The sequence below is a fragment of the Bos mutus genome, chromosome 1 (assembly GCF_027580195.1).
Source record: "Bos mutus isolate GX-2022 chromosome 1, NWIPB_WYAK_1.1, whole genome shotgun sequence".
Lineage (NCBI taxonomy): Eukaryota > Metazoa > Chordata > Mammalia > Artiodactyla > Bovidae > Bos > Bos mutus.
Window position 1 is genome coordinate 24,987,040 of NC_091617.1, and position 16,935 is coordinate 25,003,974.

Consider the following 16,935-nt stretch of genomic DNA (forward strand, 5'->3'; position numbering starts at 1 on the left):
ACCTCTAATTCTTCATTATTATCTTCTCTTTCATATCCTCCAAGAACTTGCATCTCTGCAATATTTCTTCGACCTACATTTGCTTGTTCTCTTTGTCTGCTTCCTGATCCTCTTGATGACATAGAACTTGATGAACTAGGATCTCTGGGATTATTTGATGTCGGAAAAGTAGGTCTACAGTAAGGCAGAATATCCTCTGTGTAATGAAATATAATAAGTGCATATGAAGCCCGGTGTACATTTTCATTGTATAATGTATCACTATGTCTATAAATCGGAATGGAGAAACATTAGTGTTTCTGAAGAATAAATGAGGACATTAACAATAATGAATAAGGCATTGAAAACAAAAATAACAACCCTGTTCTTTTCCTGGTAGTGGCTGGGATTTAGATTGATTCTGCTCATAAATTCTTATCTGTCTCAAATTCACTTGAGATCAATATCCTTAAAAGTGGGAAACCAAACCTGGAGTCAGACATGACTTCCAGTCTTATCCTTCACTATGTTATCTCCCATTATTTCAGGCTTTAGTTTCCACTTTTTCAAAAAAAAAAATGATAATAGTGTCTACTAGGACACTAGGAGTTGCTAGTGTTGATGTGAAAACACATGAGACATTGTAGTATGTACCTACGTAAACTAAGAAAGAATTATTAGGCATTGATAGAAAAACAAATCCCAGTCTTACTGAACCACCAAAACAGAGTCAAACCTGGGTTCACTCCCTTGATACCAAGATGCCCACCTCCATTTCAACATCATATTTACACTGTGGAACCCTGAATCTGAGAAGCCTGACGTTGCTAGCTTCAAAAATCAAGCCACTCCTGGTAACTGCTGTCTCGTGAATGACTATTTCCATATGCTTTAAATTTGGTGATGCTTCTAATGTTGCATCTTTCAACTGCTTACTTCTCTCCAAAGCCTGTCCATTCTAACCTTTGCACGGAAAACACATCAAAACAGAGCACAGCAAAACAAAACAAAACCCTTCCACATGCCCTTTTGTTTTCCTCCCCTAAAAGCTTCCTCTACGGTCCACATTGCCTGAGTGAAATCTGGTTTCCCAGGGAGTCTACACTGAAGTTCCTTACGGCGGAAGAAGGGAAGCTGGCTCTCAGGTCACCAACACTAGCTATAAATCATTGCTCTTCCCCCCTTGAACAAAAACACCCTGTTCCTGTGAGGGCCACGCAGTGGAGTTACGTAACCTGTATCGTCCTCTTTGGTGCTACTTCTCTCCTGTTGTATTCATCACAACTCTCATTCCTGATCCAGGCTTCTGATTCTCTGGTGTTTCAGAGTCCATGTGGATCACTATGCCAGCACCTAGCTAGCTTCATGGAACTTGGCCCTCTGTGACCTTCATCTTCTGTCTCTGTTTCACCCAATTTTTTCTACTGAACTTAGCTTTTGACAAACTACATCATGATAAAATATCTCTTTGGCTAAAGATTTTCCCCTTAAGCCGGTGCTCTACATAAATCTATAAATCTATCTCTACTGATAGGTTAGCATAGCTTCTTGAAAAGTAATCTGGACTCAGTCATTACAACTCCCATTCACTCTACATCTCACTGAAATCTACTTATGCCCACATTACTACAAGGGAACTGAGAAAACTCCCTGTTGACTTTGATAATGCTAACCATGTTTCAATCCTTAGGTCTCTAGACTTCTCACTGCCCTTCATCTGAAAACCACAGCCAGGGTAAACACTACTAGTCTCAGCTCCTACTTCTCCCCGCTTCCTGGCCTGTCTTTGGTGGGCTCTTCTTATGCGGTGCCTCTTACACAGTGATGCCCTTCTTGCTGGTTTCTGCTTTTAGCCCAGTGTGCGTGTGTGTGTGTGTGTGTGTGTGTGCATAAAAGCTTTTTTTCCCATTTACTCTGGGCGATTTCATCCACTCTCTCAGACTGTACCTTTTCTAGAACAGAGCTGCCATGAGGGCAGATACTTGGCTTTGTGTATTGATACCATCTCACCTAGATATATAATAAGTTATTGATGCATGAGACAGGGTGCTCAGGGCTGGTGCACTGGGATCATCCAGAGGGATGGGATGGGGAAGGAGGTGGGAGGGGGGTTCAGGATGGGGAACACATGTACACCCATGACTGATTCATGTCAATGTATGGCAAAAACCACTACAATATTGTAAAGTAATTAGCCTCCAATGAAAATAAATAAATTTAAAAAATAAATAAATATTCTGACTGAATAAATGGGTGGCTTTACTATTTCACCATGATGAGTTATTAATGTATAATTCCTGAACTCTGTCCAACTGCCTCCTTTTGAGGGCCCCTCAAACTCCACAGATTGAGCACTGACTTCACCATATCCACGCCTCTGAGATTTCTTCCCCCTCTGTATTCCTTAATGTAGTTATGGCATCACTAATCTTTAAGATATCTTAGATAGAAAGCTGGAATTATTTTAATATCTTCTCTCCTTTCCAACAACCTTCCCATAACCTCTTAAATGAACCTTTTCCACATATTCAAATATATAACACGTAAGGATGATTTTACCTAAAAAGTTTCTTGAATATTCCCCTCAGTCATCCCTGCTCCCACAGCCTGGTTTATATTCTCCATGTCTCTTCTGAGGTTGCAAATTTCTTCTAACGGGTCTCTGCTTCTTGAGTTATTTCCCTCTAAACTTGCTTCACTCAGCTACCTTCCTTTTACAGGAACTACAGGGTCTCCATGAGGTAAGCTTACATTTATCTCAAGAGCTTCATCTTTATCACTTTTACTGTCTAATAACACTGAATTTCTTATATTCTCCTCAATGTACCTCAACTTCTCATTCTGACTTTCTCTGCCAAAACAACCTATCCACTCTTCTTGCCCAAGCTAAATTCCACCCTCCTGAAAAGTCAGCTTATGGGTCATTTCCACTAGGAAAGATCAAGAAGTCTTTCTTTACATTCCATCACCCACAAGACTGGGCTAATTTTCCCTTCTCTGGACTCTCAAGTATCATGACACCATAAACATTTTCAAATATGGGTGTATCTGTGAATAAAAATTACCTGTCTCCTTCCCTGACTATAAGCTCCTTGAGGTCAAGGTTCATGTTTACACATAAATTTCAGGACGAGTACAATGCTTCATAACACTGTAGATGTTTGATATATGTAGAAATAAATTGAACGAACTGAGGTAAATGTCAGCAAAAAGATCAGACTTTGAAATCTAAAAGGCCACTCTCCTTAATTAAAAACAACCATTTGTTACAGATGTAAATCAGGGAGCCTCTTTAATTATAAATAGCAAAAACTGAATTATGAAGGTTAAAATTACAGGAATGCACAGAAATGATAATTACAAGACACAAAAATAATTTCATCCCTTTGTTTTAATTTTACACACACCAAAATCATTCTGAGTTGTTAAATTTTCTCCTAAAGAATTCAGCTTATTTTGGAGAAACGTTGCTTGTGAGCAGCAAATTGGTCTGTACTTTCAGGTCAGATACAAATCTCATAAGTTATATTGTGACATTTGATTTATGAATTACTACTTGGAGTATAATTGTTAAAAGTTCAGATCACCTTGACTTTAATGATTAAAAAAAAGCACAGTTTTTCAAACTTCATATTTTAGTGATGTAAGCAAGTAATCTGTGGTCACAGTGGAGGCATCTGTGCAAAACTCACAACTTTACCATCACTTCATTGCTGAGTCCATGCCAGAGTGAGGAGTTCAGGCTTCCGTCACAGAATGAAGTGAACCTGTCCTCTATACTGAAAGAAAGTTGCTAATGACCAGATGCCCATAATGAACAGAACAGACTGATGTCCAATCTTATCAAACTGCAGCTTTGAAAACAGTTGTAGTTATAAACTGCACTTACAACCTTCTAAGATTCATTTCCCCATCACTCTTTCCTGATTCCTTCATCAATTACCTTCTTTTCTTGTATCTCTTCTGCCTAAACAGGTTCTTCTCTTCAGTCTATACTAATGTTCAAATATCTTACCTAAAATCATTTCCACAGATCCTGCCTTCCTGTCAAATCTTGTCTTGACTTCTCTCCTTCCCAACCTTCTGCAGAGAGCCCATACTTATCACGTCCCTTCCACAATTTTCATTTACTTTCCAGACCCTACAGTCGAGATTCTATAGTGACTATTTGATTTTAAAAAGTTAAATGGTGGTGGTGGTTTAGTCGCCAAGCCTTGTTCAACTGTTTGCGATCCCATGGTCCACAGCTCCCTCATGCTCCTATGTCCGTGGGATTCCCCAGACAAGAACACTGAAGTGGGTTGCCATTTCCATCTCCAGGGTATCTTCGGGATCCAGGGATCAAATTCAAGTCTCCTACATTGGCAGGCAGATTCTTTATCACTGAGCCACCTGGGAAGCCCTCGATCTTTTAAGTACCACCCACAAAATAAACATTTGTAAAATCTCTGTGTCCTTCAGCCATTCTCCCACCCTACCCCCATTCACATCCAACTTTCACTTCTGTGCCATTTGATATTCCTTCCCATCTTAAAATGTCCTTCTCCATTATTTTCAGGATACTATTCTTTCTAGTTTGAATGGTTTGATTACTTTATATCACTGGGTTGATTCCACCTCAGTTTCTGTACAGAATGTTCCTCTGCCTCACATATGTTTGTATGTATGAATGCGTTTATTTTCCCTGAAGTATAGTTGGTTTACAATATTATATTAGTAGCATATAGTGATTCAAAGTTATTATAATGTATTATAAAATAGTGGCTATATTCTCATGTTATTATAAAGTAATGGCAATATTCTCTGTGCTGTACAATATGTTCTTGTAGCTTATTTATTTTGTATGTAGTGGTCTGTACCTCTAATTCCCCATCCCTGTCTAGTCCCTCCTCCTTTTGCTCTCCCCGCTAGTACCCTTAACCATCATGCAGTATCCTTACAGTCATCTCTGTGGTGTGCTGGAGACAGCTGACGTGTTCACACAAGGGTCTACTACACCAATCTCCTCCGAACTCCACATAACACTGATTTCATATTAGTCGCTTGAAACTAGCCATTTTGGATGTAATTACACAACAGAAGTAAGCAAATGGCTACAAATTAGGGGCTTGTTCTGTTTCCTTCCCAGAGAATTGATTGTTAAACATTATCCCCTACATCACTGCTGATAATTTAGCTTTTGCAATTCAAACAATTTTCACCTCTGTGATGCTGAGGTGAACAACATCCATTCTCTACGTACAACCTTTCTCCTGATCTTTAAACTTAGTTCTCTAAATTCTTACTGAATTTTTTCATTTTTTCATTTCTACGTTCTTGTCAGTACCTTAGTCATAACTGAAGTTATTTTCCATAAGACTTTTATCCTTTTCCTCATTTTTTTACATTGTTCAATACAATTATGTTGTATAGTCATGGAAAGCCATCTAATTAACATTTGAATAACTTTTTTACTCCCTTAGTTCATTTTACTTTTTTACATTCAATTAGTCACCAAGTCCTATAGGATCTATCTCTGAAATGCCTACATAGGCTGTTTCTCTTTTTAATTTGCACAACTCTTTTAATTCAGTGCTTTCATATTTTATACCTAGATTATTTTGCAAGGTTCTGATACCTTCAGCTACCCAATTCCAGACTCCTCCTTCACTATAGAGCTCTGTCAGTTATTTTTTTAAGCAGAAAAAAAAAGGATAATTTTTTTAATTCTTATTTTTGATTACATAATTTCTTGATTAATTTTTTTGCTGGTTCACCACTGTCCATATCATTAATCCCAAACTCTTCAAAATAGTATTCCTGGCCTCCTCAATCAGGTTCAACCACCTTTCTAGTTTTATTTTTGCCATTCGTCCCTGGCCCCAAGCATCTTATTTTCCAGCCAAACTGGAAATCGGAATTCACCAAACATTCATTTTCACATTTTCATGTTTTGCCTCTATTTATTTCCTTTCTCAGAAATCTCCTTTTCCTTTGTAACTTGTGTAAATCATGCTTTCCTTTAAACTTCAACTAAACTGGCACCTCTTCAAGGAAGACGTGCATAATATCATGTATTAGAACTGATTGTATTCAAATTACCTGGGTGCATACCTGTCTCCTCCAATAAAGAGCAAATGTCTGAATCTTACCCTTTGTACCTGATCCTAAAGAGTCTTAACTGTGTACCATGCAAACATGTTCAATCTGTATTTATTGGCTGCTTGACTAAATAAGTACCTTGGATGAGATGAGCCTTTGCTGGTGGAAGGTCTCGTTTTGCTGCCTTGTTTCCTCGTCCTTTCCCGTCATTTGGCTGTTCCTGTGCTTCTCTGGCATCACCTGGATTTGGTCGCATATCAGCAACTTGTCTTCCATCCAACACTTCTCTCCCCTTGTAATTGCCTCCTTTCCTATCTGATGATCTGTCTGTTCTTGCTTCTATAGAAGGGAGTTTTGGCACCATCACGGGTCGAACCTCCAGCTGGGCCTTGGATTGGGCAGTGGGTGACTTGATAGCAGGTGGTGGCACAGGGGGAGGTGGAAGATCTGAAAAGAAGTATTTAAAATACTGTGAAAGTCTGCCATTTCCAAATCTGTCAACATTAGCGTTACCATTAGAGTCACATTCAATAGTGAAATAATAATCTTAAAAGAATTGAACAACTGAAGACAACCAAAGAATAAGAAGACTAACAATTTTAATGTACTCTCATTTTTATTTATCTGTCAGTCTTTACCAACTGATCCACCAGGGAAGCTTCACGACCACAGTGGATAGCCTATTCCTTCTCCAGGGAATCTTTCCAACCCAGGAATTGAACTGGAGTCTGCCTTCATTGCAGATGGATTCTTTACACGGTGAGCTACCAGGGAATCCCTTATCTGGCCCAGGAATATTGAATCATAGAGCTGGGACTTAGAGATTAGTTAGTTTTGGGATGGCTAATATGGATATATATGCTATAGCTTTTTCTCCCCCAACCACGGCTGCTGCGAAGTTGCTTCAGTCGTGTCTGACCCTGTGCGACCCATAGATGGCAGCCTACCAGGCTTCCCGTCCCTGGGATTCTCAAGGCAAGAACACTGGAGTGGGTTGCCATTTCCTTCTCCAATGCATGAAAGTGAAAAATGAAAGTGAAGGTGCTTAGTCATGTCCGACTCTTAGCGACCCCATGGACTGCAGCCTACCAGGCTCCTCCATCCATGGGATTTTCCAGGCAAGAGTCCTGGAGTGGGGTGCCATTGCCTTTATGGCAGATCTTCCTAATTGATTTCACTGTAATGTTGCTGATCCCAGATGGATATCCTCACTCTTCAGGCAACCACTTCAGATTGATTGAGATTGGCACTTGAGTTGAGACCTCTTTGCCATCACTAATCTACCTGAATCCCTTCTCATTTTGTAGATAGGGAAGTTCAAACACACAGATCTTAAGTGATTTTCCAAACTTAAAGCTAAATATAATCAGAACCAGGACTAATGCCCTCAGATTCCTAATTTCTGATTCAGTGTTCTGTATACTACCGTTTCATTCTATCTACCTGCACTGCTATGCTCTCTCCACTTTGTAATATGGAGGTTTTAAACTAGATAATCACTAGTATACATATAAGTTATTTTTATCTATCTATAGTTATATATTAATATGTTATAAATAATTGGATATTATATATAATTATACTTCTCATAAACATACTTAAAAATAAAAGTAGGCATATAATTTTATATCTAGAAAATGTATTTTCTTTAAATACATTATTTTTTTTTAAATGACTCCTAGATACACTCCAGGGGAAAAATATATATAACCTAGTAATAGTTGATAAGTTAGTAGAAGAATACAAACAGATTCTAGTTTTTGTTTGTTCTGGCTGTAGTATGGAGGATGAATTAAAAGGAAAGTCTTAAATCCAGGAGGCTAAAATGTTATTTTAATAACTCAGTAAATAATGATAGGAGATAGAATTGTACTGGTGACTTTCAGATGGAGAGTAGATGTGCCTGAGAGTGTTTAAGGAATAAAAGTCAATATTATTTAATGATCAATGGAAAATAGCAGGGGAAGCGTGATGTGTGTGCAGTTGCTCCTGTCTGACTCTTTGTGACCCCATGGACTACAGCCCACCAGGTTCCTCTGTCCATGGAATTTTCCGGAGAAGAAGACTGGAGTGGGTTGCCGTTTCCTCCTCAAGGGGATCTTCCCAGCCCAGGGGTTGAACCTTGGTCTCCTGCATCACAGGTAGATTCTTTACTACTGAGCCACCAGGGAAGCCCCAGAAGACTATTCATTAGGTAACTTAAGATTTTTGCCATAGTTAACTAGTTGGATGAGGAATGCAGGGATAAGAAAGAGAGATGGTTTGCAAAGGAAGAGCATGAGTTCTGTTTCAGAAAAGTGAACAGGAAGAACTTCTGAAGTATCGAGGCAGATATATATAGGAGGTTGTTATATATAAAATCTGAATTTCATGGGAGGTCAAAACCAGAGATCTAGAGACTTGAAACTATCAGCACATTTTTTCTTTAGTCATGACTTTAGAAATGGTAATGTTTTCATATTCTATGTGATATTAACAGGACAAATCAACTAAAATATGAATAGGGTATGTATTAATAGTAAATGTTTAGTATTACAAAATTAAGCTTTTCCATAGAAAATATACATGGTAAAAATTTTAAAGTATATAAAAACTTGGAAATATAACCCTTCATATGTCCTCACCTTCATTTCAAATCCTCAATATTGATGCAGAGGTAATTAGTCTGAATGGATGTTTATAGATCATCCCAGAAATTATTTATGCATAGAAAACAAGGCTGCCGAGTTGCATAATTCCAAGGATACCATTCACATTAGAAACTATGTAAAACGGCCATATCCGGGGTTTTGGAGCATGCATGTCTGCCCACCAGAAGGTGACAGCCTTCCTTTCCTAATAACATAGAATGATTATATATTTTTTTCACCTAAATGTGTAGTTGTATACATCTCCATACATAAACATATAGCTTTACCTCTTCTGATGAAAAGTTTGTATACTGTTTTGTTTTATGAATACATCATTATTTATATAGGAAATCCCAACAGAGGAATATTTAAGTTGTTTCCAGAGATATTACTATTATTGGCAATGGTCCAGTGACTATTATTTACATACACTAGCATAAAAAATTCTTGAATATTAAAATCGTGCCTTGAAAATTCATAATATAATAGCAAATTAAGGGGTCTAGCAAGCATCAGTTTTAATCTAGTGTTTCTCATTCTTGGTAGTTTTTTTTGAAAGAATGAGTTTTTGAAAGAATGAGTTTTTCTTTTAAAAAATGAGTTTTTTAAAGAATGATTTTTCTTTTGTTTCTTCTGTGTATTCTTGCCACCTCTTAAGTAGATAAAGAGTTTTTAAAAGTAATTTTATTTTGACTTTATCTGTCATATAACTAAGGCATTAGAATTCATTGTATTGGTCTCTGAAAGCATAAATTTTGAGATATCATCTTACATCCAGCTGTTTCACTTAGGACTGCATCATTAAAACTGGTCAGACTGTTACTTGCATACTGTTGTTCTTAATTCTCTTAGCTCACCATGTTCTCTAATAATAAATAAAATAAATAATAATAAATAAAATAAATAATAATAAATAAAATAAATAATAATAATAAATAAAGTAAATCTAGGAAAATCAAAAGCTTTTTGTCTTAAAACATAAACTGTCACTGTCATTGGTGATGATTTTCCTCCTTTAACAACATTTTTTTAAAAACATTTTTAAAATAGTTGTTGTTCAGTCTCTCAGTTGTTTCCAACTTTGCAACCTCATAGACTGCAGCACACCAGGCCTCCCTGTCCTTCACTACCTCCCAGAGTTTGCTCAAACTCATGTCCATTGAGTCAGTGATGCTATCTAACCATGTCATCCTTTGTCGTACCCGTCTCCTCCTGCCTTCAATCTTTCCCAGCATCAGGGTCTTTTCCAATAAGTCAGCTCTTTGCATCAGGTGGCCAAAGTACTGGAACTTCCCCTTCAGCATCAGTCCTTCCAATGAATATTCAGGGTTGATTTCCTTTAGGATTGACTGGTTTGATCTCTTTGCAGTCCAAGGGACTCTCAGGAGTCTTTACCAACACCACAGTTCGAAAATATCAGTTCTTTGGCGCTCAGCCTTCTTTATCATCAGTTCTTGCATCCATACATGACTATGGAAAAACCATAGCTTTGACTATAAGGACTTTTGTTGGCAAAGTAATGTCTCTGCTTTTTAATACCCTGTCTAGGTTGATCATAGCTTTCCTTCCAAAGAGCAAGTGTTTTTTAATTTTATGGTGCAGTCACAGTCTGCAGTGACTTTAGAGCCCAAGAAAAGAAAGTTTGTCACTGTTTCCATTGTCCCCGCATCTATTTGCTAAGAAGCGATGGAACCAGATGCCGTGATCCCCGTCATTGACTACTTATTTATTAAAAATAACCCAAAAGATAGAAAAGACAGATTCTACTGAGTGACTTAAAGTGAAGAGACCCAAGGCTGAGCTATTCTAAGTTCAGACTGAGCCTGTGACTGGGAATATGAGGAGAAGAAAAGTCTAATTCAGAATATACCTGGAAGCAGAGGGAGTGAGTGACTGCAGACTCATTTCTGCACTATGTCCTTGCTACAAACTCAGACTGGATTACAAATACAGCTTATCAGGAAGCTGATGACTGCCACTATCATCAAATAAAAGAACTAAAAAGCCTCTTGATGAAAGTGAAAGTGGAGAGTGAAAAAGTTGGCTTAAAGCTCAACATTCGGAAAACGAAGATCATGAAATCTGGTCCCACCACTTCATGGGAAATAGATGGGGAAACAGTGGAAACAGTGTCAGACTTTATTTTTCTGGGCTCCAAAATCACTACAGATGGTGACTGCAGCCATGAAATTAAAAGACGTTTACTCCTTGGAAGGAAAGTTATGACCAACCTAGACAGCATATTCAAAAGCAGAGACATTACTTTGCCAACAAAGATTCGTCTAGTCAAGGCTATGGTTTTTCCAGTGGTCATGTATGGATGTGAGAGTTGGACTGTGAAGAAGGCTGAGCACCAAAGAATTGATGCTTTTGAACTGTGGTGTTGGAGAAGACTCTTGAGAGTCCCCTGGACTGCAAGGAGATCCAACCAGTCCATTCTGAAGGAGATCAGCCCTGGGATTTCTTTGGAAGGAATGATGCTAAAGCTGAAACTCCAGTACTTTGGCCACCTCATGCGAAGAGTTGACTCATTGGAAAAGACTCTGATGCTGGGAGGGATTGGGGGAAAGAGAAGAAGGGGATGACAGAGGATGAGATGGCTGGGTGGCATCACTGACTCGATGGACGTGAGTCTGAGTGAACTCTGGGAATTGGTGATGGACAGGGAGGCCTGGAGTGCTGCGATTCATGAGGTCGCAAAGAGTCGGACATGACTGAGCGACTGATCTGCTCTGATCTGATCATCAAATCATAAAATATCTGGGCTGATTGGATATCAAAGCTGATGATTACCAGTATCATAAGATCATACAAAGTCTTGGGAATCTATGACTCGAGACAAAATCCCCAGATGCTCTATATAGATGCTATCTATAATACAGGTAGAAAAAGAAGAGAATCTGATGGTAATTTTAAGAGTTCAAACTTACTGTATATAATTGCCACTGTATATAATTAACAGAGGGGAATGATGGTAGGTGTAATTTCTAATATAAACAGATTACCAAATATTTTTTTAGGTATCACAAAATAAACACTGAGTCAAATCAGGGATTATCATAGTATAAACAATTTTATATTTCATAAAATAACAAATAGTACTTTCAGGTAATTCATACCGCTAATAGCTCAAACTGGGTTTAAAAAATGGGATCATGGAACTCATATATATGTATAGTCTCTTTCTTTATACAATTGTATAAACACCATTCTTTATACAAGACTCTCTAAATACCAATATAATGCATGTAAAGTAATACAAAAAAAGCATAAACATGGAGACAATTCTGCCAGCATTCACTCACTACAGAGATCCATTTACAGACTCTGTTTACTAACTGTTAAAAGTCCCAAGACCTTGAAATTAATGATATATCAAGTCAAAACAACATCATTCCAAAGAGGGTGAATTTATAACTTATGAAAAGTAGAGCTGTAGAAATGATGTAGATTTGTTTTTTAAGTCAAGTATGTAAACAAATCAGGAAGGGTTGCAAAGAGGGTGGAAAAATCTATTAGAAGGTCCTAAAATGCACTTATACTTGGCTTTAACTCAACGAAAGTCTGACTGATCAATATTCATATATTTGAATCCTGCCCTTTATCTGGGTGAAAGCAGCAAACACGAAATAAATAAAGAGTTAGATCCTGCCTGTTAGTATTCTACAGCAGGCAGTCCGTCACTTTGCAATGAGTACTCCCTGGGTGTCTATGAGACCCAACATTTACCTACAGCACAAGGTATGGCTACAGGCCCAGGAACTAGTAGGCTGTTATGGGCTCAACTGTGTCCCCTCCAAAATTCATATGTTGAAGTCCTAACCCCCAGCACCTCAGAATGTGGCTTGTAACTGGAAGACAGGATCTTTAAAGAAGCAGTTAAGTTACAGTGAAGTCCTTAGAGTGGGCCCTAATCCCATCTGCCTGGTGTCCTTAAAAGAAGGCGGCACATAACATACACAGAGGGAAGACCAAGTGAAGACATGGGGAGAAGGAGGTCATCTATAAGCCAAGGAGAGAGGCTTCAGGAGCAACCAACCCTGCCAACCCCATGAACCTGAACTTTTAGCCTCCAGGGCCATTAGGAAATAAATTTCTGTTGTTCAAACCACCTATGGTTTTTCCAGTAGTCATGTATGGATGTGAGAGTTGGACCATAAAGAAAGCTGAGCACCGAAGAATGGATGCTTTTGAACTGTGGTGTTGGAGAAGACTCCTGAGAGTCCCTTGGACCGCAAGGAGATCAAATCAGTCCATCCTAAAGGAGATCAGTCCTGACTATTCAATGGAAGGACTGGTGCTGAAGGTGAAGCTCCAAATCTTTGGCCGCTTGATGTGAAGAACTGACTCATTGGAAAAGACCCTGATGGGATGCTGGGAAAGATTGAGGTCAGGAAAAGAAAGGGATGACAGAAGATGAGATGGTTGGATGGGATCACCGACTCAATGGACATGAGTTTGAGCAGTCTCCGGGAGTTGGTGATGGACAGGGAGGGCTGGCTTGCTGCAGTTGCAAAGAGTCAGATACAACTGAGTGACTGAACTGAACTGAAGCCATCTAGATAAGGTGGCTTACCAAGGATTATGACAAGGATCATCAAAAATTACTCTTTATCAGTTCAGACACAGATCTATCAGTTTAGGTTCTTTTTTATTTTTTCCTTATAGAGGTCGCAAAAAATTCTGTAAAGGAAACTGATAATTTGAACAAAATGTATAAAGTAAAGATGCTACATGCTCAAGACTGATACAGCATATATTGAAAACAGTTCACATAAGAAATCTATTGACAATAATCAAACGCATCCATCATAATTGATTCAATCATCAAAATCCAAAAATGAAAAAAACCTCTCCATGTCTTATTGATATGTTTCTCATTTTCACAACTGGCAGCTCCTTAAGTTCATTCTCCTCCCTCCCCTCTTTCTTCTTTAATAATTAAAAAAAATTGTATTTGCCATAGAGATTCTTCATGAAATGGATTATGAAGTTTTTTTCAAAACCAAGAAAATGATTTCTGATAAAATGACTTTTCTTTCCATACTATAACCACTACTACCAAGAGTCCATGATTTTTTATTTGACACATTATGAAGAAAAGATTTCAGTTATTCAAGATGCCTTATGGAAACGTACAAAATAGTACATAGTTTTATTTTTTTCTTTACCAAATCAGAAAACATCCAGAATCAAATTCAAGACTTGTTAGTAAAATAAGCATAACTCAATGACAGATGGTTATCAAAACGCTAAGAGGAAGTTAAAGCTAGTGTTTAACCATTTTGTCTATTTTTGTGACTTAGAGAAAATAATTACTGGCTTCTACATTGTGGTGTATATTATGACTATTCTGTATAATCACATGTAAAATGAACATTTAGAAATTTAAATAATATTTCATATTAATATGGCTTTTTGTATTTACAAATATTTTAACATATTTCTTTAGTATTTCTGAAATTAAAAATAACTTGGCTGCTTCATCATTCAATTTAATAGCTATTTTTCAGGGATTAGTTAGAATTTATATTTAATTATTAAACACTGAAATAAATGCTACAGAACATGGGGTGATGAACACAGATCACAATTTTCAAGCATATTATAATTTATAACCGCAATGCTATGCCCTCTAACTGACATGTTTACATTATTTAAAGCATTTTTAAAAGCATCACTCAATGCCAGAAGCCCCTCAAAATAAGTATAAATAAGAAGTAGAAAGAGTTACACAAAGCTTTAGGCCAGATTTTCTCCCTGATGTATTCAACCTAGATGCAGTCACATCAAGGTTTGATGTTTGACCAGTTTTTCTCTTAGGAGCAGTCTCTTCTAGATAATAAAAACTGATAGAACAGCTATAAAACTTGTAAAATGCCATTATAGGGGTCCCATAAATGTAAAACTGCCAATAGAGTTTGGGGATTTATACCTAGTTTTCATCCCTTCACAGAGGCAAACATGCTCAAAGCCATTATAATCACCCTTCAGAATGAGATAATATTCTGACAGCTCAGTTTCCCTGACAAAGGAGTCCCAGGCAGGATCCAGGAGGCCCAGGTGTGCTGTGTCATGCCAGTATTTAATGCAGTCTAATATCAGATAGATGCTAGTGAGAGAAAATACTCTGAATAAAGTACAGATAATAGCATGGACAGCCACTCATTGCAAAATTACTTGTGCTCATCACGCTGTGAGCTTTGTATTAAATTTTTTCTGTCAAATGGCAGGAATCATGGGGAGAAGTGCCTCAGAAAACCTTCCTTGTAACCTTGGATAAGGATCTATAATATTAGGCTTTCATATGATAATGGCAAATGATGCCCTTTTTGAAAAACTGCTGACTGGTAATGAAAGTTCTAATCAGATTGTGGTTGGAGGGGACCAGGAGGTGGGAACGGTCCCTGTGACAACCTTCTTCCCCCCACCCCTTTAGTAAATTTAGCAAACTTGACAAGATGGGTGAGCCTGAGAGCATTTATCTTACATGAATTTCCAACAAAGCCCTTGAGGTTGTTTTATAAAACGAGAAGGTGGCGGTTTAATAAATGCCGGGCCACCTGAGGCACTTTCATTAAAGGCTTTCTCTAGACAACATCACAATGCTTGCGATATTCACCTGTGCTCCCTCTAGAATACAAACCTCACCTCTTCAGGGACAGTGGAGACTGTATGTGAAGGCATGAAGGAAGATGATTCCATTTGCCTTTTGGTGCACAAACTGTGAGTAACACCACTATAGTTAGACTTTATATTCAAATGAGTTTATTGTCTTCTATTCAAATGAGTTTATTGTCTTCTATTTGAATGCAAAATTCTCCAAGGAAAAAAAAAAGTGAGGACATTGTGGAAGAGTTATCAGTGATGAAGATTAATCCCATGCCATTACTTCAACTACAGCAATATCTACTCGTTTAAACTATATACTAACCTTTTAAGAATATTAAAAGTATTATCCTTTATTTTAACTTCCTAACTAACCCACTTACTAGAAAACTGCAGGGACTTGAGATGCCTGACAAGATATGGAAGTTGATCATTCCTCTAAGTAATATGAGGCTTACTGTTAATGAATTTTTAATGTAATTTCTAATGTCAGTGGACGCATTTTCAAGTCAGAGAGAGCCAGGGTAAAGAGGCGAGATTCATAGATGTTTTCATCCATTTCAATGGACTTACCATCTGTGTAGGTTTCTCTGCGCAGATGTCCTGGCTGGTGTTTTTGTTTCTTGGCTGGTCTGGCCTTCTGTACTACAGCAGCACTCACGTTGCTGTCTGTAGAAACAGGACTTGTGGGTCTAGGGCACTGGGATGCATGAAAATGGCGGCGGCCTGAGAAAAAAAATCAGAGCCAAACTCAACAATAAAGTTTAACAGTAATAATCAAAATAAAACATTAAAACTAGAAATATCCCTATTAAAAAAAAAACCTTAAATAAATGATTTTAGTAAACAATGCTGAGTTGCTTCAGTCGTGTCTGACTCTGTGCAACCCTATGGACTGTAGCCCGCCAAGCTCCTCTGTCCATGGAATTTCCCAAGCAAGAATATTGGAGTGGGTTGCCATGCCCTCTTCCAAGGGATCTTCCTCAGTGGCTCAGCAGGTAAAGAATCTGTCTGCAGTGAAGGAGACACAGGAGATGTGGGTTCAATTCCTGGGTCAGGAAGATTCTTGCCTGAAAAATCCCATGGACAGAGGAGCCTGGCAGGCTATGGTCCACGGGTTGCAAAGAGTCAGACACGACTGAGAGACTAAACTTATCCTAGTAAACAATAGGATTTTTGTTATGCTGCTTGAGCTATCCACTGGAAAAAATAACCTAAAAGTATTTCATAGTCTTTTTTTTTATAAACCTTGGTACTTTTATTCTGCTAAAGTTCTTAATACCTAGGCATTAAAGAAAAACATTGTAAATATTTTTGCAGCTACCATCACTAAATTGTTATTGTTAAACAAAACTGTTAATTAAATTTTAACATAATATATCCAATGTCTGTTTCTTTCTCAAAAGGAATAGCCAGAGCCCTTAAGAATTCCATGTTCTAAGAATAAACAGTACAAAACATGTCCCTTATTTTAATTGAATATGTTTGTGCTCTTTTCTGAAGACAGACTCCTAAATTTGAGTACATTCTCAGGCATTTTTTCTTATGGTGGCCTAAAATTTAGCTAGCTCACATACCTAGACCGGCCAAAACTACTCACACCCCTGTTCTCTTAAAAGATATTTATTTGCTTCTT

General features: G+C 37.8%; 1 protein-coding gene across 1 annotated transcript in view; it reads right to left on the reverse strand.

Moving 5' to 3' along the window:
* The window catches only part of ROBO1 (roundabout guidance receptor 1), a 1,293,158-nt gene that overhangs the window by 2,923 nt on the left and 1,273,300 nt on the right, over nt 1-16,935 (reverse strand). Inside the window, exons 28-30 of the mRNA XM_070367810.1 lie at nt 15,873-16,025; nt 6,199-6,507; nt 3-196 (exon numbers count right to left, since the gene is read on the reverse strand). Of these exons, the coding sequence (XP_070223911.1) occupies nt 3-196; nt 6,199-6,507; nt 15,873-16,025 (656 nt within the window). The remainder of the gene's footprint in view (nt 1-2; nt 197-6,198; nt 6,508-15,872; nt 16,026-16,935) is intronic.